At 34.5% G+C, this 27,763-nt stretch overlaps 1 protein-coding gene across 1 annotated transcript in view; it reads left to right on the forward strand.

Moving 5' to 3' along the window:
* LOC149798126 (glycine receptor subunit alpha-2-like) overlaps positions 1 to 27,240 on the forward strand; it is a 47,009-nt gene extending 19,769 nt beyond the window's left edge. The window contains exons 6-8 of the mRNA XM_089963214.1: positions 20,627 to 20,767; positions 21,159 to 21,571; positions 22,149 to 27,240. Of these exons, the coding sequence (XP_089819340.1) occupies positions 20,627 to 20,767; positions 21,159 to 21,571; positions 22,149 to 22,313 (719 nt within the window). The 3' untranslated portion in view covers positions 22,314 to 27,240. The remainder of the gene's footprint in view (positions 1 to 20,626; positions 20,768 to 21,158; positions 21,572 to 22,148) is intronic.
* Positions 27,241 to 27,763: the final 523 nt, after the last annotated feature.

The raw sequence follows: 27,763 nt of genomic DNA on the forward strand, positions 1-27,763 counted from the left end.
CTATCAATCTGTGATATGATTTACTATGTTTCATCATTGATTAAGCAACCGCTACGGTACTGCACAACCTCTTAATTTTTGTTCAGTACCAATAAGTTTCGCCTCGTAAGCGAAAGTTTTACACTTTGACAACTTTGGTGGTAATGATTTTATGATATTTTAACGTTTCTGCTTCTCTTACTTGCTCGTCAAATGTTTCATTTGGTTTGAATGGGTGCTTATCTGTTTCGTCTGGAATATGTATTCGCTGTTTGATGATAACTCTTGAGTATGGCTGATGTTTCCGTTGAGTTTCGTCTGTTTCTTATAATGTTGGAAAAACACCATCTAATAAGTAAACATTGTTTGTCCTCGAGTTTCTTGAAAGCAATCGTTCTGAGGGTAATAAACAACAAAATCAACAACAAGAATCAGCTTCCTTATTGCTATTTTGTTATGTACAGATTTAAGTTTTATTTTGCCTTTGGGTAAGATAGGTTGTATCATATAAATAGAATAAAGTACTGATTAAGTACACTACCAAACCATCACTCGTGCGAACTTCAGGCAGGTCAAAATTTTTACTAGGATCGGCACCTTCTTTCTTTTTGCAATATTTCAATTAATCCGAAACAACTTTAAAAGTTACTTATGCTTTGAAAAAAAATAAAACAAATAAGCAAAATCTGTATTTCCTCTATAACTGAATAATATTTACATGCCTAATGGGACCAAAAAAATGAGATAACCGGTAAACGTTAAATAGCACGAATTTTAGAAACAATTGGATGAGAGAGAAATCTAGAAAACCGATGAACTATATGTCCATGCGAGATTAGCTAAACTTTCCGAATTAATGTCAGTTTTTTTCTCAGTATATCAGTGAGTTCTTTGATGAGTACATTTCACTCCACTGATGATTTTAAAAAAAAATAGAAACAGATTTGAAACAAAAAAACTATATGAGAGCAAATAGCATTAGATATTTTACTGGGTATTTATCATTAGTACATGGATTATCAGAAAAACTAGTTGAGTCTTGATGACATTAAACATATTACTTTTAAAGAGTGTACTAAAACAGAAGAGAAAAAACCTACAGAAATAATGCTGATTAGTTTGTGTAACAGATTTATGTAATCGATGCCTGGTACCTCTTACAACTATTGTAACAACTTTCGTTATTGGCTTGAGAGTCTGTCTAATACTTAGTTAGGAAAAGAAGAGACAAAACAGACTAAAATATGTTATAAGAGGTATCTTAATAGATAATGTTTACAGCTTTCAAAACTTCCACTTTTATATACTAATATGTATCTCATTTAAATGTGTTATCACTGGCTGCTATATATGGTGTTTGCAACCAATACACAACTTTTTGTTCAGAGTCCGACCAAAGGAAGAACATGGAATATCATGATTTAAATGGTAATCAATGTCATCAACACCATATGATCTGGTAAAATATGAAACTATTAATGGTACAAGTCAAAATGCGACGGCAGATCGGGTCTACACAGTTTGCAGTTGGACTCGTCTTTTAAACGAATATATGCGGTATATCTACGACAAAATATGCATTTGCACATAAGTGAACCCTGCAGACAAGTCGGAAAGCAGTCACAAAAATTTCCAAAAGCCAAATCACGAAGGTTAAGACTGGAATCAGTGTTACCTGAACGTCGGACGAAAACAAGTTCAAACAAAGTGTGTTAATGGTTAAAATTGGTGAAATAATTTTTCAAGGTGTTGAGTTAATGCACAAATTAAGTTGGCTCTGTTCCAAAACATTTCAAAGATGGACTAGATAAATTAGAAAAGAACAACCTAATCCATTACCGGAAAAGTTGTGAAATTCACTGTAACAAATTACAAGACAGACAAGTAAGATAATTAAAACTATTTACCCTACACCTATTGACTCACTATAGTTTGTAAAATAACATTAAGTTGTAGTTTCAGGAATAAATATGCAACTCGAGAAAGTCATAAAGATAATTATTCTGATGTTATTGAAACAATTTACAACTGCTATTTGGTGACACACAGGATCTTACCTCACAAAATGAAATTAATTAATTAGGTAATTTAGTGACGAAGGACATACATAAATGCTGGTGGACGTAATGAGAATTACATTTAACTGTTGAAAAACAGATCACATCCATTTTTTGAAATATAAACATATATCCGAACGACTGAAAATGCCCGTAACATCTGTTTAAATTCCTAAATATGAGGTTTTTATTTTATACATCTAAATGGGAGACAAAATACCAACTGCACCACCATTGCATCCTACTCTTCTGACAGGCAATGATACATATTCCAGATATGCAAAGCATCAATGTAATAAAGAGTGATTTGGTGAACGAGATAGAGGTGTTAGAAAGAAATATACGGTAATGTATAACTTTTGAACTGGATATTAGTTAGCATGTTTAAATGTTCGAGTTATGTGGAGCAAATGATGACATAGTCATCGATGGAATAGAAACTTGAAACCCATCTGACTTTTATCGGGATTGAAACATTTTCACGAATGTTAGCTGCAAAATACATCAAGGAAAAGTGGATATGCGTTGACGTTTTAAAACACGGTCTAATAGCGGATGACGATTGGTTTAGACATCAGATTATATAATTTTAATTGCACATTATGTGTATGGTCTCTGTAATCACAAGTTAAGTGATTTTAATATTGTATCTGAATTTGTTATAGATTTCCCCACACTCAAAATTAATTATTTTCTGATGTTTTCTTCTTCATTATATTTCTCCATTGTGTTCCCATGCTGTTTTCAACAAATTCACATATTTTCGTACATCTTTGTCATTTGCTATTTTCGTTAATCCATTTGGCTTACATGATTTCATCCAAGCACTAAAGACAGCTGATATTGCTCATCTGTTGATTGCGTGCATTTATGGTTGCTACGAATATGTTCTTAATGCTCTCGTAACACATGGTGCCATGTACTTGAATCAAAAGGTTTTAAGTTGTCAATTATTATGTTTATTTTTATTTGTTTAGACTCCTTTATGAAATACAATGACATGATACTAAAACTGTTTTCTACAGAAACATTTCTAACGTTCATTCCTTTAAGTATTATTATCTGCATGCAAATTTCTGATTAAACATATCCACTCGGTGCGACAGGCATATGGAATCGTTTCAAGTCGTATTGATTCCTCGTGCAAAAATATTAAAATATCGATCAATCATATTATTATTTTGATTTTGTTTATTTAGTAGTTCTTAGAATTATGGGGTAACCAGTTTTACTTCTAGAAACGTTTTTAGTGATACGATATTTTCGTCTGGTACACAGCTGCTGAAACTTTGCTATATCGTTCTTAAATATTGCTACCATTGAGGCTTTTGTTCTGTACAAGTCGATAGATATTTTGTTGTCTCTTTCTTCAACAGTTCCGTAACACTGAAGTTGAAGCAATATTTCCTGTAGTTTGTATGGTTTTCGCTCTTTGAAGAATTCTGCTTCATATATAGTACACATTATTGTCGACATAACTTTCTTAGCCCTTGACTTTGCAATAAAAATAGATATCATTGTCAGAAAATATTTATATCCTATACTATCAGGCTTGCAAATGTATGCCTGAAATATATGGTCTTTGTGAGTGACGTAAGCCCTATTGTACGAAAATCTTATTAGCTTGTTTGTGCTGTCTGTAGGTAGATTGTTGAGGCAACCATTCTTTCAGCTCAATATATTTGAATATTCTTGTTATTTCGCTGTTCTATATGATTGATATTTTAATATTTTATGGCACAAGACCATCAATATCATAGCTTCGCGCATTTCAAATTGGCTATGCTGTACAATTTTAGGAGAATTGATGAAGATATTTTTGTCGTTGGTTTATTAGCAATGATGTCGATTTCTAAAAGTGACGCCTTTTATGCTTGAGTTTGGAAGTAATAAAAGTACGGTAAAACATTAATTTATTTATTTGTAGCATCAAAAAGGCATTCCTCTATGATCTAAAAAAACTGAGATTTATATACGACCTTCAATCATTATGGAACTGAAACCTGTAGTTCTTTATATTACATTTATTTCATAAAAAGGCACTATAAAAATACACACGAAACGAACTCCCAAAAATAATAAGTAGGCTTCAAGTATTAACTTTATAAAACTAGTTTTGCACAATGAATTCTGAAATGCATTAATCACCCAACTTACATGAACTGTTGCTATCAGATGTTGTGTCATTTATACAGTGTGCTGTATAACCTGTACGACATACTGGCACAGATTTAGAATTAAACTTACAATGTTTGAGAAATATGTCGCTAGATGAGCGTTTACTGCAGTAAAGTATGCGATAATTACAATTTGGGTTCTACGTCTGATACGAAACTAGACTGCACGGTTGCCAATGCCATAAATTGAAGTTTGAATGCAGATAAATAAAGAATCAAAATAAGTATCAGCACTAAAATAGTTGTTATATATCTTACGTTCTGAAATCTGTATTATGTAACTGTACTGTTATATCTCTATATTTCTATTTATACCCCTACCCCAACAATATTTACTTTGTTAATCCACGCAAGAAAAGTTCAACACTATTAAGAGTCTCTTCATTTTCATTTGCAAACAGTAGTTAATTTGACAAAATGCACATTTTGAAGCATTATTTGCACTATTTGAGCAAAATCAATTTGTAAAAGATCGCTGTGCTAAAATTATTGTAAATTTCGGAACTACATTTTTTATGTCGTAATGTAGCCGTTAATCACGTTGACGCATAATGGGGGAATAAATCCATGGAAATCGACGGATTTTGCCTCATAAATATATAATCAAAGGAAAGTCTAGATGAGTTATAGGTATAAATTTAGTTACATATAGGATCTACAAATCAAACAGCAAATATATTAACAGTCTTTCACAAAGGAAAATGATAGGACAAAGGAGCTGACAAACAACAGTGTAAAACAGGTGCGAAACCAGTCCAAGCCCTTTCGAAATATACAAATTCCTTATTCAATGGCACAAAGTTGCAAACGATAATTACACAAATGACAACATAACAAAATGCAAAAAGCAATTAATATACAAAATCTACATTATGTTTGATGTAAATAAGTACAATTAAATATTTTACTTTTCAGTGCTAGCAAGGTAGTAATGTATATAACAGCTGACTTCAATCGTCGGCTTTAGTAGGTCAGCAATGAAATATTTGTGCCGTCTACAAACTGTTCAATCCCGGATATAATATTTCATTCTAGATATAAAACTTTGATGAGATGTCTGTTTTTTAAAACTTGCATTACGTTCAAAAGCATAACTGCATCACTGAGTTGGTTGTCTATAATATTTTTAATTTTCTTTATTGTTAAATTACATTCGACACCTATTTATTTATTTATTAAAAGAACGTATTGGCCCGGACATATTACTTTGGCAAGGATGGGGTGCCTTGTATTCACCGTTTACAAAAACGAAGTGATTTACATCTACGTACAGTAACGATGTATGTAATTTACACAGAATAAAGGCCTTATAATTAACAGGTAAGCTTGTATTTGATATATCTATTGCAACCCGATATGTGTAGTAATAATATTTCTTTATTGCTTATCTCCTAAATGAATGTAAAATATAAAATGGAAACGAGTTACTGCATATATGGTCCAGTTAATAAATTTGTAGAAAGTTATATATTTATACGTCTGCGCATTTATATAGCTATATAAAACTTAGAAACATAATCCTCAAATGTATTCATCACTTCGCACAAAAATTGAATAAATTTTATATTATTCGTAAATTTATAAATGATGCATTTTTCAAACAGTTGATCCACATACATACATACATACATACACACACACACACACACACACATCCATCCATCCATCCATACATACATACATACATACATACATATATACATACATACATACATACATACATACATACATACATACATACATACAACATTACACACATACATACAAGAGCGACGTAGAAAAATATTTATTTTCAAAGTCTGAACTTCATTCATTGATCACGTTCACAACAAAAATACATTTGACATTATTCGCGGATTTCAACAATACCACTTTCATAATGACTTAATTTCCCTCTGAAATATGTTTTCACACGATTCCATTTAGCAAATAACTTGGTACGTTTTGATCTCCCATATTAGACCTTTCAGCTTCAAGTTTAAATGAAATATCAAATCAAAGTACAGCTCTTCCATACAACAGCAATTCGTTTTCTGCAAATGAAGATATCTGGATTTTTCTTTATTCTAAAATATACATTGGAAAACTATTTATTTTCCAAATAACACATTGACTCTACCCTAAAGAAGCGAAGCCTTGGTTTGAGTTGTATTGACGTCAATATATTTCAAAAGATGTTTCACCGCTGAAAGCAAAGTTTCATATAACAACGAATGCAATTAATTATCATGTTATCAATGTTATGTATTTTCCAGGAAATAGGATTTTCCAAAGTGTCCACATAGATTTTCATTAGTACGTATGTTCGAAATAGGAATTTTGGAAACTGTCGATTGGCGGGACGTTCTAAGGCTTGAATATTTGTTAAATTGAAGTCAGATGGCAAATTGTTTTAATATTTTGTTTAAATAAATGTACTGTTTCATTTATCTAAACCTCCCTGATGACATCAGCTCTAAACATGGAAAATAAGACGTGACCTAATTAGTCGCATTGGTACCCACGTTTCACCCTGATGTTAGTGACCCATATTTTTAGGCTGACAGAAGCACATTTTTGTGACCCATAGGATTCAATGACTCAAACTCTCGTTTTGTTAACTTATAAAATGTTGATTGCCATGAAGTAGAAGTTTCAAATTTCACCACCAGACTGTCTTGTCTAAACATTAATGCGGATTCGTCCTTATATGTCAGTGAAGAACGCCTTATCTTAAAAAATAATTTGAAGTTTAAAGTTTAAAGTGCAATACAACGAACTGATTGTATGCGCATGAGTTTAAATGAAGCCTAATATAGTCAACAACAAAAAATCTTTGTCCATGTTTACATTGATAATAAATCACCACTAAACCGTAATAATTTCATAATAAATCACCAAGAAACTGTAATAATTTCATAATGTACTGAAATGCATTATCTAGTATATTTTCCTACGGCCGAGTTGATAACATTAGATAACCAAGAAATGTAAACCTCTTTTTAGACCCTTGCGTTGTCTAGTGGGTTAGCATGGCAACTCCGCACGTAGACGAACCAAGATCTTACCTATGTGCATATTATGTTTGCATCAATATTATCTTGTTGAATGTGTTTGTTTTACCTCTAATTGGGAAGGAAATTTAATTAACTTTTGATATGTTCTGTACGAATACACATAAAACAGAACAGAACTTGAAAACGGTTAACCGATACTATCGCGCGGGCTGCAGTAAAAGAATCTACTTCTTCAGTATTATGTACGTATTGCTATCTAATATGTTTGAGAATAACATTAAACAAAATTTGCTTTCCCCGAGTGAATAACGGACAAATGTCATCCCGTGGGTGAAGAAAAACAAACCCTCTCGATGAAATATATTCATTATTCGCTCGTTTCAAGCAAAAACAATATCCTCCATTTGAAGCTGCATTAAGTTCATGTATTTGACTCCATATATTTTGCATTATTTTTTCAATTGATTTGTACTACTCGAAGATGAGTTGACGATAAAAAAGACTTAAATAAAACGTGGTATAGAATTATTTGCAATTAGTCTTACACTCATGCATACGCTAACTGTTTATATTGTTAGAAAATAAACGTTTGGTGGCGAGAGAATAACTCAAGAAACTCGCGAGGCTGACCAATCAAAAATTAATATAAAGTCATAAAATAAGAAAGAGAGACATAGCGATAAACAATGAAAACGACATGGAAAACGTTCAGAAGCGGTTTATAGAGCCAAAGTTGGAACGTTAAAACAAGAACAAGATATAACTAAGCTGATGAGTGATATAAATTGTGTAAACAAGATGTATTGCTCGATATGTGGAACAATTATTGTATCACAATTAAAAGAATCAATGACATTATCTAACAATAGCAAGCGAATCCATCTCCAGAAATGTTGTGATGGAAGGAACGTTTTGTATAATAAGAGTCAACTGAGACAAACAAAACTGTTTATCATACGTTTAAGGAGGATGCTTAATATGTCTATAGATTCACTGACACGCATGGACTTTGAAGAAGTCCTAAGTTCTCTATTCCTTTTTTTTTTTTTTTTGGTACGTTTAACAACTGCAACTCCAAGGAAGGTATGCAATTAGACAAACTAATTAAGTAAATAAATACGACAAGCACTAAACAGCACATGTCAAATATTAGTGCAGACGAACCTAAGGATCATGCATTAAGTTTAATTGCATCTCCATATTCAAAGCAAAGCAAAGAAAGCAAAGACGTTTATGAGGGAACAGATCAACGATAATGTTGTGGGGAAAATCGAATGTCGGGATCAAAACTAAAAGCCACACATATTTGATAAGTATCATACAATTTCAAGGTAAATTTAAGCTTTTTTCTTATATATAAATGGGAGAGAAAACGTAAGTGTGCTACATTTCTATCCAACATTTTCTACACCACCCACTGACAACTGCATTAAGTTATGGGTTGTAAAAGATTACTGAAATTATAATATCAAGGTCAGTGTGATCTAATATTATAAAAGTTGTCGAATGCAGTTTAAAAAGTGTTTTCTTAAACACTATCAAGAGGTGAATATGGCAATTGCTCCAGGTGGAATTGTTAAGCAGCTGATTGTTGAAGAACCACACGAACTTCATCGGGGATTTATTATCTCAAAGCATTTACACGGTTTGGTGCAACTTTACCACAGTGTATTGTTTAGGCATTCAAAAATGTGCTAATACAGAGCAGAGTTTTCTAAAACTATCAAATAGTAATCACCTCTGTTAGTACATTAAACATGACCTATGCCATAGTGAGTGAATCGAAATGTGATAACGCGATCAATCCCGAGGAATTTAATTTAATTTTTTCGGACTGTAACAACAACGATAAAAAATCCTAATAAAGATTTCTGGCTACCGGCGTCTCTGTGAAGCATAAATAGAGCAATGTTTTACTAACGAAATGAAACAGTAAAGATCCTGAACGAGTAATGCCCAAACATATTGTGATTAATTGGGTAAATGGATATTGTGGTTAATTGGGTAAATGGATATTGTGATTAATTGGGTAAATGGATATTGTGATTAATTGGGTAAATGGATATTGTGATTAATTGGGCAAATGGATATTGTGATTAATTGGGTAAATGGATATTGTGATTAATTGGATAAATGGTTATTGTGATTAATTGGGTAAATGGATATTGTGATTAATTGGGTAAATGGATATTGTGATTAATTGGGTAAATGGATATTGTGATTAATTGGGTAAATGGCAGGAACCACTTATCAAACGATTGTGTTAGTCTTGGGGATGCAGAAAAATCAATCAACCTAGCCAAGTTGGCATTCATTGGAGGGCATTTAGAAACATCTGCGTGGGTGCCAAAATGTAATTCTGTCATTAAAGATCTTCGAGAAGATGGTAGATTTATAGTTGTTGCCAATTCCTATGATCAAATGTCTGTGGAATATGCTTATTAGAAAAACAATGTAGTACATGTAGCTACGAGAGATGAAGTAATTGAAGGGTTGGAATATGCCTTTAATTGCAGATGTGCAGATAGATATATGTAATCAATTAAACACCATTTGTCATCATAACAACATAATGCAACGATGCTTAACAGAAGATTATATAGCTCATGCTAGTAGGATATGATTTAGTTTGGCTAAGTAGGCAGTCCTGTTGTTTCTAATTTGACATTGTTTTTATTATAGATTTATTTTATTATACTAATATTGCTTGCCTGCTCTTCATCTTTGTCAGCCCTAAAAGCATAGAGCTTAATTTTAAGACCACAAAATGTTTCCATTGGTACATCATTCAGCTCATTTGGTTGTTTATGCGTGCCTAAGATTTTGTACATATTTCCAGATGTATTAAATTCAGTTCAAGTTTCAAATCATTGTGTATTTCATGTATATTCTATTTCTTGTACAATGGGTTAATTTTACAAGTGAATATTAATTCAGTGACACAATATTTGTGTACGGATCCCAGATTTAAAATAGTAATCATAGCCTTTCCATTTCACTAACACTTACCTTTCGCTTTCTTTTGTTTTATTATTTTCTTTATTTTTTTTCCTTTGCAGAGTGGAGTGATAGTCTTTATATTTGTATCAACCTTTAAAAGTCTCTTGTCTATTTTATAGAAATAACTTCTCTTGAAACTTCCCCTTAAGTCTTCTAATGTATAAATGATAGTGTCACCAAAACTTACCTGTCTGATTTTAAGTATATCTTCCATAAGACTTGGAAAAAGGTCTTAGCAGTTATAGATTTATTTTTTAAACCCGAACAGTCTAATTTATGTTATGCTTTAGTGTTTCAAACGGTGTGATAACCAAATAAGTTAATCCATACCTATTATCTACTTTTGGATAACTGACTCAATGGAATCATAACAATTTATCTATGAAAACTATTATCATATACTTAAACAAGGTTAAGGAATACATCTAAATATTTTCAAGTTTCAAAGATATTTACACATTCTTCTCTGCTGAGTTCTAGAATTCTCACATATATAGATATTTATTTATCAGAATTAGTGAGAAATTATTCCAAATGTTCCTTCACCAAAAATGTCTTAAGAGCGGTGTTATATAATTATTTCCCGTCATTAAAATGTATCTGATTTGGGCTCGTTAACAAATTTTCTGAATGCATAACATATATTATTTCCATTTTTAACATTATGTGCCCAAATTTATCTTGAGAATACATATCACTATTACAGTGTACTTATATCCCCCATCTTCAATTTTGTATGTTTGCGTGTTAACGATATCTGATTGTCATGGCTTAATTTACAGTTTAGCACAAACTAGTTAACCAAAAATTCGTTTTTTGTTTCCGCTTCCTTGTGTGAACCGTTAGCTGAGTCTTACTTTCAATTCAGCGTACTTTATCTTCGTTTAATCCAGTCTAATACGTTGCAACAAAACCTTGATTTTCAGAATAGTATTATAAAAATCGTAAACAGTGTTATATGTCGGTAATTTTTTAAAAACAAGTTTTAGCTTTATAAATATTCAATTTACGTAATTATATTTAAACTTTCAAACTGCTTTATAAAATGGAAATTGTATTGAGCGGTAACTGATCCCCTGCGCAACTAGAGCAGACCCTCCATTTATGCCTTGAATTATATGGTTAGAGAAGAAGGCATCCTAATTTTATTTGCTTTTAAACCTCTTCATACATTTTATACCTGAACAAGATTTGTACCCATGTTTTGTGCTGTGCTATGGCTCTAGTGAATAACATTGAATATCAATCTGTTCCGACTAACTTTGACATATATTCAGCATTTTATAGTTCTGTTGTCTTTATATCTGATTTTCGGTAGAAGAGAGAGAGACACAGAGAGAGAGAGAATTAATTAACTTCCATCCTATTTGTTCCTTTAATGGTTTTCGTTCAGACCAAAGTTTTGCTGTTATATTCTGCTACAGTTTGACTCTTCAAAAATTGTTTTTAAATCAAAGGAAAACTTCTTCACTCCCGCTATTTGCTTTTGGCTCACTTTCGAAACATTTATTTAGCGTTAACTTTGAACTATAACGAGTGCAACGAAGTACTTGAAATGAGCATGTACTTCGTAACAATATGTCATACGATAATATCCGTGGTAATCCAATTATTCTCATGCAGACTCCGTTTTAGAACGTATAAATAAACAACTTTCCCGTCAGGACAAGTACTTGATTTGCTAGAATTCATTCGGTTTCGATAGTCATGAATGTATTCAGACGAAGAAAAGAAACATAAACATTTCTGTTCTCTGGAAGATTGCTCCTGCAGCAGTGCTTCTCAGAATGACTGGCTGGAGCTTATTATTGTTACGATGCCGGTCTACGTACGGAACAGGCTCTGACAGCAGTTATTCCAGTAGCAAATGGAGCAATGACAAACCTGTCAAATGCTTAGAGCATTGCTGCTTCATATGTTTGCACAGTTGCTGTGCTAAGTTGTAACCCCAATAAAGCATAAGAGCTTGGGCAATGTTAATAACATATTTTGTGATGTAATTTTCTAGCAGCAAAGAATTATATATACCGCAAATACATATGTTTACCTACGAACAAATATCCTTCCTGGTAATATTAAACGGATAGATGAGAAAGAACGCATGTGCTGCAAAGTTAAAATTACCACTTAAAGGGACACACAATTGAAAGAATTTGAGTATTTTTTACACTCTTAATGATTACGTAGTCGTGCTCATACGATCGTCCATTAGAAACAGAACTAGTTTCTTCTCGTGCCAAAATATCCATTTAAATGTTGTAAAGTTTGGCTTCAATACCAATTAAAATAGACAGTAAGCCACTCAACTAGACACTAGCTGGAAAAAGAAGTGGTTGAAACTATATCTCGACATGTTTATAAATTTTATAAGACATCTCGGCAGTAGTTCCGTTCAGTATTTAATTAATGGTTGATACATGTTTAACGTGTAACTAGTTCTCAATTATCAATATCGTATTTTGTTTCTACTACAAGCTACTTAGACCTAACTGTGTGGCATTATGTTACTTACATCGCCTACGTAGACACAACGATGTAATTTTATGACAAGTTTGTAAATCATATATATATATATATATATATATATATATATATATATATATATATATATATATATATATATATATATATATATATATATATATATATATTATAACAAAGATTTATCAATTCCAGAAGGTGTTTCAGCCATTTTCATATAAATGTACACGAGATCCCTATTAACGAACTGGGCACCTGTTTGTCTGAAGTTTACACACTGACATATCGATGTAAAACTACATTATTCATTCGTGTTGGTAGTGGCGTGAGCTTTAGGGTTTGTGTTCAACAGTTTCAGTTGCCTAAGAAGACATGAACCGAAGACCGGTAGTATCAATTTGTAAGCTAACACGGCATGAATGTTTCTGAGACTACATGATTCAAATCTACAGTGCATTTGGAAATTTCGAAACGTTGTGAGATGCTTTTATTAAGGTATAGGCTCTTGAAATGGTCTACCGTTAAAAGTGGATGCAATAATGGAACCCGAAATGTGTTGAATATATAATTTGAAATCAAATTCCAAGCACTTGGAATCAATCTTGGCTTTGTTTTCATTATAAACAGTAAATACAGAAATGAAAAACAGAAAAATTAAAAGCTAGAAAGGTGCTGTTTAAGCGACGTTAACATGGTAACCAGATAATCTCGTTGCCTTAATTACGGTATGCCAAAAGTGCGTGTATATGAGGGTCAAAAGAAAATCGGATTGCATAAATTGCGGCATGCCAAAAGCGCATGTGTGAGATTACAGTTAGGTATTATGGAACTGTAACATTTTGTTTTGAGGGACTAACCAATGCGTGCAGTGATATTTACTTATCAATAGAAATCAAATTACTCACAGCAATAAATAAATAAATAAATAAATAAATAAATAAATAAATAAATAAATCAAAGACCATTCTTGCCTTTAAAAATGCTACTTGATCTACTTTCCGGCACCGAAGTCGCTAGATTTCCAATGCAAAATAAAGAATTAAATATAGTGAATCATTCTGGGAATCTATTACATGTTCTTATATTATCATCACCGCGTATACACCACACAGTGAATATCAAGATGCATTTGAAGTACATATGGCGAGTAAGGTTCATTAGCCAAGTATAGCCACACATCCAGTTTATGCTCGTAAGCGCAAGGACAAACAAATGATTGTTCAACGGTCAGTTCAGGCTCGTCGGAGCAAGGTTGAGCATCTTGTTCCAACAACACAACCAGTTTAGAACTAACGATACTAATTCAGATCCCATAGTAAACATCTGAAAACACCAAAATATTACAAATTCAATAACTTTAAATTGTTAATCCTCATCATCAAGTCTATAATTTTCAGCATAGACACGTTATTTACGACAGCTTTTGTGCAGAGAAAACAATAATAGCAGCAACATTTTATGAGTCTATTTATGCGCTTTCAATTCCGCACAAAGAGTCAGGTGTTAATTTCAGTAATTTGTTTTCCTAACCCAAGTCTGTAGATGGACTAAAAATTCCATCATTAAAGAAATGTCGCTTTACCGTTGCAACTAGGATAAAATCTTAAAAGATTCGTTTTACTAAAATCGTACTTTCATTACTAACCAATCCTGGCCAGCCAAACCCATGTATTGTCTGTAAATTTGGCCTGACCTGACTGCCAAGTAATGCCTGTCTGGGTGCAGGCAGTATTTGTGAAGGTGTTCTTCTCCACTGTTGCGCACCGGCATAGGTTTTGAGGTTGTGTTCAGTGGAACTGCGACTTCCACAAATTTCCCTTACTCAGCAAAGCACACGCCTCTCTCCTGTTTCACGCGTTGGATCACCTTCTCTATTCTCCACTAAGGACAATATCTGCAGTATCAGAAATATTCTACCGCCAAAATAGACAATATAATTCCTTTGTTATCAACCGTAACCATTCTTCCATCCAAATCTGGGGCCAACTTTTGTCTTGACGCAATCTGTGTGGTGGAAACAATTTCTAGCAGTAAAAACACCATAAAGGATTAAAAATTAAAGATTCAAAAAGGTTATTCAAGAACCCATCTTAAATCAATTTAGGCAAAGTTGCGCAGTTGAATGTAAGGAACTAAGTGCTTTTGAGAATCGACGTTTTAACGAATGCTGGTTCGGTCAATTGTTATACCTTCTGAAAGCTGATATTTAGGAACACCTCAGTTGCTCTGCATCCATTTACATCTCCAGATCGAACACACCTCTTAACGAATGGTGAGGTTTATGTGGAAATACCGGAATTTGTTATCTCCAGGAACCGCTCAGAGAGAAGCAGATTGTCTTTAGTGAGCTTTGCAACTACACATTACCAGTAGTTGACCTAAACTTTTTAAAGAAATTTCTCTGCTCTCTAATCAAACCCAGAAGTGCTTTAGCTGTCACAAAAGGTGACAGCGTTTTTATTTTTTATTCTCATTGTTGGATTCAATAATAAGAAATTAATATCAACTTCCGTGACCAGGACGAGTTTTATCATCCAAGCCACTAGTTGAATTATTTCTGGTCCTTTTGAGATCAGGTCTCATACTATTGGTTAAATGTTTGGTTGGTTTCACTATAACAGCATGCTTAAATATTACTTATATGTGCTCCACACTCGCATCGGAACCCAACAAAGAGATAGAGCTTTACACTAATGAATTGTGTTGTTTCCTTGGAGTGGCAGCCTACTGTCTCTTTACCCCTCAACTATGACGATCCTCTCCTCCAGTGACATGGAACACAATCCATGGCAAAAAAGGCTAGGTCCACTCAGTCGACCGAGTCTATCCTACAGCAAGGAACCTGCGTGAGGCTCAAGAGCAGCAACTTAAACAAACTGGTAGAACACTGGTGGATCTGTGTGCATGAATAGCCTACCAAATCTCTCCTTTCTAAAAATTAATAGGTATCTACTCGATGCGCGTCTTCACTGAATTGTTTTATCTAAGCGTGTTTCTGAATGAGTATTCATCTCTACAGCAAAATAGGGTCATCCACGAACTCTGTTCGCACAAGTCACGGCAACGGCGTTGACTGTGTGCTATAACCACAACGCTAATTGCGGCATGGCGGCTGACATATGTTGGCTTAGTAAGGGTCATATCGTTATGCCGGACACAAGAAAGGCGCAATTGTCGAGTAGGAAAAGCGTGGTAGTTTCTTCGAACATGTTAACGAATGCACAAAGCAGGTCATCTAGATCATAGCCCTAATGGTTGAAAAGAAATACCCCCATGTCATTTTGCCTCGGCCCCACGACCTATCATATTCCTCGTTCAGGCATAATGAAGGGCAGGTGACAACGGTACAGTCACTAAAGCCCCCTAAAGGCCGATTCAAACAGTTCGTGGGCAAAATATGCACTTCTTGAGATGGCGGCCAATACTCATAGCACAGTGACACTGTAATTTATCAAAGATAGAGAAAAATAAGTGTAGGCTACCTGATCACCTACAAGAATATGCCATTATGCATGATGAGCTGTTGTCCATGACGTCATTTATGTCAGGACTGTTTTGTTTTGTGTTTTGTTCTTTGGTTGTTTTGTTTTTCTTTTTTTGGGGTGGAGATTGGGGTGTGTCTGAAGCGTTACACCTTCTCTAATGTTTACTATATGCCTTCCAGGCCCGTGGAACTTGTATTCTTCCGTCGGCCTCGTGTTAAAGGCTAAGGTAAACCTGTTTTGGTAAAAGACGCCAACGTCAAAATAGAGAACCTTCAACGCCCTTGAGAAACTCTTTCAACATTATCATTGTCACTGCTTGTACCTTAAAGCTCTAAGTCGCTTCCTCGAACAGCACAACTACCGTCTTCATGCTTTTTCAGGCGTGGTAAACCACGTCTCTCACTTACTGCTGCCTTTTCATGTGGTTCATTTCTAAGTGGACCACAACGCCGATTAATAGGGAGTGGTGTTGCTCCTCCCATTTGTGGGCGCTCTGCAGATATTATGAACTTCTGAGAGAGTGGCATATGTAAGGTGAGAGAATGTCGGTACATGTCTATGTTACTTCCACACACTGTGGTTGAAATTTCTTTGGATATTGTATTTGTAGTAATTGGACTTGATATAAGCCCAGAGTCAACTAAAATGACTGCTCCCTTGTGCTCAAACGCTCAGCCTGTAGTAGAATAAAGTACACTATTTTTAGAAGTTCTTAAAATAGGGACAAGACATTTTGCCAGACTAGACAACACCAGCTTCTGAAAGTACAATGAATGAAAAGTCATATATATGAATTGTATAAAAAGACAGTTATCTGCATTTTTTTTTACAACTGACTTCTGAAGTTCAGGAGGTAAAAATGACGAAGCGGACCAAGCGTGTTTAGAAAGGTGCACATCTGAAGTAAGACCAAGCTGTACTCGATAACCCATATTACACACATAAATCATACAACAACATAAAGGAAACTGTAAGCTCTTTGAACATTACTTAATATATATATATATATATATATATATATATATATATATATATATATATATATATATATATATATATATATATATATATATATATATATATATATATATATATATATATGGTCTTTTAAATAGCCAGTATGGCCAGTGAGGAAACCGATGAAATTTTTTTATTAAAAATCTAACCCTATGCAAAACCTGAAATTGTAGAGCGCCACCTTATTCGTGCTCTGGATTATACTGTCGTCGTTGTTCGACATCAGCTCAAAAGAGAACGACTACCACGTCTCTCATGTGCTGCTGCTTGCTCATGCGTCTGAGTTCTACATAGGTCACAAAGTCGAACACTGCGCAGTGGTGTTGTTTCTCCCATTATTCGTGCTCTGGATTATCCCGTCGTCGTTGGTCAACATCTTCGCAATGGAGCACAGGTCTTAAAGGCCAGACCGGTTATAAGGCACGAGTTCGTTCAGCACCTGGTAGTCTAGGGGCACTTTGAGTTCGTTCCCAAATGCGGCAGCGATATCGGTCTGCGTATCAACGACGTCATTGACAGCATTGACACATATGGCGGCAGTGTTGGTGTTTTTTTAATACCCGATAGGCTGCTTTGGTCCATCATTTTGCCAGCCAATCAGAGATCTTTGTAGACGCCACAAATATAGGCATCATCAATACAGGCTACTTTGTCCCCTCAAGGTTTATGCCAATCCTTTTGATAATGGTGCGGATGGTGTTTCTCCCTATTGTACGATTAGTGGCAGGCGCTCCTGCGCCACCGGCTAGAGAGTTTGTGAAATGCAGCCTAGCCGTGCCGGACGCAATGACGTGTCTCGCACCAAGGTTTGGAAACCTGAATACAATCAGCCAGTTTGTGGTCTATGGTGCTCATAGTGTTAGTCACAACAACTACATTTCTGATTGCCTCTATCCCGAACGTGCGGCGAAGAGTGCTAAATTGGTCGAGTTTGTTTCCGTACTGAGCCAAGTTTTTCCTTGAATGCTATTGAAGCACCTTGAACATGTTTAGTGCTTTCACGCGTTGAAACTTGTTTTGCTGTCTGTCCTGGAAGTGGCTTTCAACTAAACGATTCTCTGTCTGATGGAGAGGAATTATCTGTGGTATACGCTGATATTTATATGTTTGATATTAGTAGCAAGGAACACTCAGTACATCTAATATTTGCATTGGTTTCCATCTGGACCAAGACTGTGGTGCATAAAATCAGGTTTCTGTTTATCTTAGAGGTTTAACCGTCCCAATTTTAAAGCAAAAGAGAACTGTACCTTATGTGTACTCTTCCCTTGCTCTCAAAACCGTTTTATTGCTATAATATAAAAGTAACTAAAGAGGAGCAAATGAAACAATAATTAGTTTTTCGTGCGTAGCCGTGAATTATCGGATGTTCCAAGAGAAATAATTTTGATAACTCAGCGGAGTGGATTCCAGAAATAATTGTTCAATGCCCCGTCAACATTCATCAATAAATTTATGACCAAGACTGTTGAGCTGTATTTACATGTTCGCGTCGTCTTGTGGAAAGTATGACTACTTCGTATGCAGACGAACTAATTTTAAATCCCAAAATGTGCTTATGTTGTTTTCTTCAATTTTTGCGAGTGTTTTTTTTTATACACTGAATTGAGATCCGGGTGGGGGGTATGTTACTACTGATATTTTATACACACAAAACACGGAATACGGTAAACGGCTGTTATTATCAAGCGGGATAAGTAATATATCCGTTACATCTTGTATACATATTGCTAGCCCCTAAATTTGAGCACTGAATAAAATAAAATAGTGCTTGTTACGAATAAATAACTGATCTTTAAAATTGCCATGCGTGAAATTATTGGGTTTTTCGTCCATTCTATGAAATATATCCGTATTCATTCGTAACAAGCACATATCCTGTGTTATGTATTGGCAAATAATATGTCGCTTGAAATCGAACCTTATAGATGGTTTAAAGGTATCACTATACCGACTGAGCCAATCAGCTTTTATTGAATTATACTGTAGTCTCGAATAATATCCCATATTGTGTGATTTTTCTTGGAGATCTGTTAGGTTTAAAATGTTCATTGCAGCCAATCAATTGAAAGCAGTATGAACGCCTAAACAGAAAATAAAGTGTATGTTGAGCTCAGCTTATTTGCTTTTGCTTAGGATTGTAAAGCAAAACGTGATGACTTGGCCGGTTCGAGAAAGGTCAACTGTATTTTAAAGTCCACTCATTGCACTTAGATCAAGTATTTCCACAAAATACAACATAACCTATGCTGAATTTCGGATATGTACGCCTATGCTGACGTTTGGATATGGTATATCTATACTGATGTTTGGATATGGTATATCTATACTGATGTTTGGATATTGTATGTATACGCTGAATTTTGGATATGGTATGTCTATGTTGACGTTTGGATATGGTATGTCTAAGCTGAATTTTGGATATGGTATGTCTGTGTTGACATTTAGATATGACGTGTTTTGCTGATGTTTGGATATGGTATGTCTATGCTGATGTTTGGATATGGTATGTCCAATTGAGTGCGTAACCTAAGTAGAACACTCTTCGCGCATCTAAATGTATAGCTAATACACTGGACTTCATAAAACTGTGGAACAATAAAGGAATATAACTTCATTAGTGCAGTGATACCTTAAATACTTTTTTGCTCCATATACATATATAATCCCGTATTTGTTTTATGAACTGTAACATAGCAAAGTCAAACTTACAAACAGTCAATTGGCCATAAAAGAAATGAAGCTAAAACAAACATAAACTGAACTTAAGGCGGTGTGTATGAGCGGAAGAGCATAAGGTTAACCTTTCCATGAAAGTCCGAAGACATTCTGTTGAACACAGTTTGACGTCTGACAGTTCGATTGCCATTGATTACATACCTTGACACAAATTAATGATGCACACTCTTACACGGTTAATGAAAAGCTAGTTTTAAAGTAACAGCATATAACAGTTGGGAGAATGCATGCATGTAATCTTGATGCATAATGATTTATAGTTAACAAACCTGTTTAGTCCAGAATACAAACAATTACAAAGTTGATGTAAATACATTTTGTAATTGTTAAGTATCAATGAATATTGCGTAGTTTTTTTTCATTTTGAATGTACATTTGATTTGTGTAGTACCAGCATTTGTTTTTTGCTAGTTTTTAAAATTCAAATGTTTTACTAGTAATTGTATATATGTCACATGGGTTTTTTTCTTCAGACTCTTTCCTTAAAAACTACCATGCATATGTCCACGTGTCCGAATGCAAATAGCAACCACAGTAATTACATAATGAGTACAAAGAGTGATTTAATAAGGCATGAGACAGACAGACAGAACAGTTGGCAGAGGCATAGATGGATGGATAGACATTATAATTAAGCCAAAATTTGGTAATTCTTTGTTTACGATCGTCCTACTCGTGTCTGTCTTTTTTAACAGTTGGATATACAGATGACAAGCTAAGTTTATTGTGGTCCAACCATTCCGACGCCGTGGTCGTCAATTTTGGAATCGTTCTTCCGCAGTTCCGAATAACTGACCAGAAATATAGGGAATTTACTAGAGTCCACAGAATAACAGGTCAGTTCATATCAAATAAGATAATATGTGATATGTAATGTAGCATTACATATGTTTGATGCTTAAACAGGTACTGGCATTTTCTGTGTCCATATTACTGGATATTCCTGATAAAAGTTGGACATTGTGTATACTTGTTCTCAAATGATGGCACGGGACGGATATTAGTAGATAATAGTTCCTTCCACATAAATATTTTCTATAGCAAAAACATTCATTTATCCACAGCTGATATGGATGTAGTCATAGCAACGATCGTATGATAAACACTATAATTCATCTAATGGTCTTAATTTCAATGATTTTATAAAGTTATTCAATTTTCTTATAATTCCAAACTGTTTCTCTGATGAGACTGGTATTTGTTTTTCTTTTTTTTTTCTGCATGTAGGAAATCACAGCTGCTTACAAGCTGAATTTCACCTAGAACGTAATATTGGATATTATGTCGTCCAGATGTACGTTCCCAGCATGCTAATCGTCATGCTCTCCTGGGTTTCCTTTTGGCTGAACGCCAACTCCGTACCAGGTCGAGTCTCTCTGGGCGTGCTCTCGGTGCTAACCATTTCTACCCAGAGTTCCATCGTAAACTCGTCACTTCCGAGGGTCTCCTACACGAAGGCGATAGACATTTGGATGGCCACATGTTTGGTGTTTGTTTTTGCCGCACTAATAGAATTTGCTATGGTGAATGTAGCGAGTAGAAAAGTCCCTGGAGGAGGATTCTCTTTGCTCAAGCTGTTTATGAATCCTCGTGACAATCCCGCCAAAGAAGAAGAAGAATCTTATCCAGCTGCAAAACCGGTACTGATGCTTTTTTAAAATATGTACGAAGAAACGAGAACTTCGAGGAATTATGTTTCCATTTCCCCGACAGTAAATGATTGAACATTTTACGTAGCCAATAGATCAAGCAAAGTATGGTGTTCTAACCCTTTTTCACACATTTCAATATATTATTCAATATAACAAATCACTTATCTGCTGTCATGACTTCTTTGTGAACTAATATTAGCTACAAAAATTGATCCCGACAAATATCCCGTGGTTCTATGAACACTTTAGTAAGATCAGTAACATTAACCCGGAAATTATAAATCTATCTTTTTGTGTATGCCAATTTGCAGACTCAAAACGAAATCTTCGAAATTCAAAGTGGCTGTTGAAATTTCTCCTAGTTTCATATAGTACGAGATTCATTATCAAGTCTTTGAACAGTTTATTATTGCAGCTATGTCGATAATCGTGATCGCCCATTAATATTCTGAGTCGAAGTTTTAAGTCGTACTTATAAGTATCAAAAGAAAACATTGTTATATATTTTCTTAAGATCTCTTTCTCCTCAGTGTTTGATGTGAAAGTTTATTCTTTTTTTTTGTAGACAACTGTGGACGCAGAAGGAAAGGTTTCGCTAGACAACAAGCCAGCGCCTAAAGACACGATTGTCACATGCGCCGTGAACTTGGACGTCGCCTCTCGATTTGTATTTCCGCTAATATTTGGGATCTTCAATTTACTCTACTGGGTGTACTTCCTCAATACATAGTGACATGTGACAAATGGAACAATATTATTTTGTCGTCATGTTCACCTATCTGATGAATTCCGAGGTGAACGTACGATTAACATTCAAGTTTTAAGTAACACACAGAAAATCAATCTACTGTATCTATATTTTATTGTAACCAATAGAATAGTATAATGGCTAATGTTTGACAAGACAAGCGGACGAAAAGTGAATAAGTTAAATTTTGTGCGGGGTATATTTTTTATGCACTCAAGAAATATAGGGTACAATTTGTTGGCGTTCAACAAAAGGTAACACACGGCTATTGGCTGGTGATAGCGGTAAGGGAACATCTGTAACGAAGTTACAAGTTACTGAAAGAGTCATATTTATGAGGAGGATTATTGGGAAAACACCATTACCACCACACCAACCCTCCCCAAATTAAGACTGACTGCTCTGTAATATGAATAAGTGTCATCGAAAGTGAGAGTAGGCCATTTTACTATATATATATATATATATATATATATATATATATATATATATATATATATATACGCCTTGTCAAATAAATTAAATTTCCAGTTTTTAGTGGCGTTATAAGTGTTCCAATAATTTGACTATACATTTTGGTTTTAGCGTTCAAAGTAACATTAGTGTAATTTCATGTCTACAGTTACAGTAAAAAATAAAAGTAATTTTTAGCAGTGTGGAATTCAGAACTATCAGTCGTATGACTTCTCGTGAGAACAAGTGAGGATTTTGTGCTTGATTTTATTTATTATTGTCACGTGATAAAAAATTACAGTTTGTACATAATTCATTTTTTGTTCTTCCAGCTGTTGCACATGCTCAGTGGGTCTCAAGAAAGTGTGCTTTAAAGTTATAAGGTGTAAATGTTTACATGATTTTCATTTATCAGCAGGTTTGTGGAAGATTATGAGATAACCGATCGTAACATCTTTTTAAACCCCCAGTCTCGTGTGACAGCAGTTGTTATCGCGTGATACCTGCAATCATTTTCGCGTCTTTATGCAAGGTATTGTAGCTTACTTTCGATTTCATGACTTGCTGTTGTGTAGGGAAATAAATTAATGGACAAAAACAAATTTTAAAAAAATAATGTATCGATCGTGTGTGTGTGTGTGTGTGTGTGTGTGTGTGTGTGTGTGTGTGTGTGTGTGTGCGTGCATGTTTGTCATTTAGATTTTTAACGTAGCATTTAATAATGCTTCAGTCATATCACTACGATGTCTGCAGTGTAATAGTTTACAGTGGTATGTAGCACTGGGACATCACGCCGCAGACAAGTAGCATGATGTCCCACCTAGTCACATTATTCTAACATCAGTCTCAATACTAACCTCTTAATGTTGAGCGCCAAGCGAGGCAGCTGTTAGTACCATTGTTTAAAAGTCTTTGGTATGACTCGGACGGGGTTCGAACCCGAGACCACACGCATCCGAGGCGGACACTCTAACCACTAGGCATTCGGAGCGGTCATATCGATAGTAAATTACACTTAAGCCTACACTAATCGAACATTTCAACTAGTTTTATTTACATTTATTTCATATGTTGACGATGCGGTTACTTATTTCTTTCCCAAAGGATTTTTAAAAAGCAAAACAGCAGCATAAACTCAATACGTTTAACGGCAAAGGCAAGGTCCTTGAGTATTGAAAATGAAAGGCTGCAGAACTTCGTTAGCAAAATTAGTAAATATTCTTAAATAACATTTTGTTTTTAAATTTAAATTAAAACCATGTTCTATATCAATGGAGGTGATAAACATGAATAACGCATAACGCTGATATCGCTACACTAGCTTGAGAAAGCGAGAATGTAGTTCAAGAACTGTCAGATCGGACTCTATCCCCACGTGTGTGTATATATATATATATATATGTGTGTGTGTGTGTGTGTGTGTGTGTGTGTGTGTGTGTGTGTGTGTGTGTGTATTGGAATGGGTAGATATATTTTCATTTACTAATTTATGGTAGAGTAAGTTCCGTTCGATACAGCCAAGCACTTCTTGGTTCTGAACAAAAAGAGTACAACATCAACCCCTTTGTTTCCTCCAATATTTACATATCATTGTGCTTGGAGTAAATATAGTATCCACAGTGGAATATCCACCTCTAATCCAGTCTTTACTTCACCTAAAATATCATTTCCAATGTCCCAATTAACTACTCCTTCATTTAAAATTGATGTAAATACTATACTTCTGACTGGTTAAAGACTAATCAATCGATAACGTTTTTGGAATTTGTATCTTTCATTGTTTGTCAATGGATGAGTTAATATATGTCGTACAGCACTTTGGAACGTATCCGAGATAAAATAATTGATTTAAAATAGGACACTAAAATATGTACATGTACCATGTTAATTCCTGTCGCCTAGAAAAAGTTACTCGAAAAGGTCATCAATACAACCAGATTTTCTCGAATTTTTATTACGTGTTACACTGTTTAAATTATATTACCTTCTAAATTTCCATGGAGATTTTCAGTTATTTCCTAAATCTGATATATTGATCAAAGTATAATGTTGTATATTCAATAATTATGAAAAGTACTGGTACCAACCAGTGTGTAAACGCCCACACTCTTTGTAAAGGGTGTGGGTTGATTGGCGGATTGTACCTTCTTTCAAGGTGTCCGCTTTATTCGGTTCTCGTTATCTAGGAGATAATCGCCCTCGGTATTATTGTCTGGATCGAGTAAACTTATAGGTAGAATGAATAGAAATCTGAGAAGATATATAGAGCAGAAAGATTCGAGCCCCCGTACATATAAATCAAAACTGAATCAATTACATAAACAATGTTGATAATACAATACATTAGGAAGATACATTTATTTTGGAATAAATCATTCACCGAATTCAAAACACAAATATAATTATAAAAATAGCCGATCCGTTTTACTGATAGAATTAGTTCATCATACGATCGAACGAACAATCGAAGTGGTTGCCTTGTATAATTGCATAACCTGCTTATCACTGGTTCACTCCAATTTCACTGTAGCTGTTCTCTGTCCTTCCGCCTTTTCTTTTCCTTCCTTTTTTTTTCTTTCTCTCCAACCTTCCTACTGTTTCGCTTCCCTTCGGCCCTCAAACTATGTGTGGGTAGGTGGATATGTAAGCATGTAGATACACAGATACTTGGATACGTTAGTGCGTAGGTACATCTGAGGATACGTCTGAAGAGCTTTTTTCCCCTTTGAAAACAAACAGAGAACAACCTAACTTTTCTGTCGGTTATTCTACTGGGGATAGATCATGACTCCCCTCTCGTTATCAGATTTTACTATCGGTATTGAAACAGATACCAAAGGCTATTTAATCGGGCCAAGCATGCAGACTAAAACAAACCTAGTTTTATAAGATTAATGTATTTCCTAATGGCTAACTCATCACTTCACATTAACACACGAGACTTAGAAGTTCCGCTTTCGTCTCAGTTACCTGGCTTTACGTTATGCTCAGCGAATACATACATTCAAGTCTTTAGCATACATGAAATCACACTGAATGGCTTCACAACGTTAAATTTCAGTCAATAAGTACTCAAGTCTTTATCATGCTTGAAATTAACTGAGATCGGTGAATTCACACGCATTCTCGTAACTCATATCAACTAAAGTAATACAGGAAATTCTCAGAACCTAATTCCTATAAAAAATAAGACGACTAATTCAAAAAATTCGACAACCTTGTATAAAGAAGCTTATTGTATGAATTCGTATATATATATATATATATATATATATATATATATATATATATATATATATATATATATATATATATACTCAACACAGTTATACTCACATCATGAGAATTGATCTCCAAATTTTAACAACTAAATTCATGCACATATTATCCAATAATTCTAGCAAAACATTATATTGGTATCAGCGAATCTCATGAATTTAACGCAAATACCTTCTGTGCTTTCAAGAGTTGTTCGTTTACACTGCCAAAATTGTGTCCGTCGACCTTCCAGACATCCGGTCCCTTGGACAAATGTTTTAGGAGAGAATTTCTTTCAAATTGACTCTCGGAGTCTCCTGTACCTTTACTCTTGCAGCAAAGCTTAGACTCATTAGATTTTTAGATGGGGGGAATATTTACAGCTAAGAAATTTCGTGTGGGAAACACGCCTATTATTTAGCGTAACCAATCAGGATGAAATATATTTACCGCCTTTTATAACTAGGGGCCAAAATTGGGGTCAACTTGACCGTCCAGGTTTTCGACTAACGGTTTCTGGAAATTTTCAATGTTAACAGTTCCACTATGAAATTGAAGTTAGCCGTGTCCCTAATAGTCTGTCTCGCGGTTAAGTAAACGAATGCTTAATTTAAAAATCTCTACCTCTGCCGGCCGGACATTTGGAATCGCTGCAGTATAACGATTTAACAAGCGCCTGTCCCCGTAAATATAATTAATTGTTCTCTGGCCCAAACTAATGTGCTTTTCATAGATCGACAGAAACTTGCCCCTCACACGGTGCGATTAATTTTTCCAATCAACGTGGTTTTTGAAAATTTTAAAAGTCTCCAGAAACGTTTCGAATGATTCTCTGAAAGTGCTTTTTCAACACGTGCCTTTTCCCTTGATTTGCATAGGTTGCGTTTATGCCTGGTTAGATTGTTTTGTTTTTTATTTTACATACTTCTGTGTTTATCTATGATGTTAGTCTTTCTGAAGTTTCTAAGTGCATCGGGTGTAATGAGCTTTGCTGATTTACGTTCTGCATCATACCAGGGTTGTTTGTTGGCTGAAACCCTATTACTTCTTGTATTGATCTTAATTGATTTACATTCATCGTTTGTTCTGTGTTGAAATACTGTCCATAATATTTTAATACAGTGTCTATTCCATTATGATCTATCACTGTGAGCATAGTGTGAGATTTTTTAAATTAAATAACTGATGTTTTGCATAAGTATATTTATTGTTGTTTCATTTCAGCTATATCCAGATAAAACAGTATTGGTTAGTGCATGAATTCAATCCAAATCTGACGATGGTTACAAATATAAATTATGATAGATCTATAAGTGATATACGGTTGTAACTAAGTTGTCCTGTATCCATGTAAACCTTTCAATCCCTTTATCATCCCAACCTCTACCAGCTGCAATCCATATAGATGACAAAATTCCGGTAAATTGTCACTATTGTCATTGAACTCATTCATATCAAAATTAACTTTTCAACTGTATGTACATCCTCGACATAGACTATATCCTTAATAATACTATAAAAGTACTCTTCTGCAAGTATTGACGAGTGTTCATGCGACATATATACTACACAACAATGTTCATGCCACATATATCCTACACAACAGTGTTCATGCGACATATATACTACACAACAGTGTTCATGCGACATATATCCTACACAACAGTGTTCATGCGACATATATACTACACAACAGTGTTCATGCGACATATATCCTACAC

This window comes from Sinohyriopsis cumingii, chromosome 6 (genome assembly GCF_028554795.1).
Source record: "Sinohyriopsis cumingii isolate HCF-2022 chromosome 6, ASM2855479v2, whole genome shotgun sequence".
Taxonomy (NCBI): Eukaryota; Metazoa; Mollusca; class Bivalvia; order Unionida; family Unionidae; genus Sinohyriopsis; species Sinohyriopsis cumingii.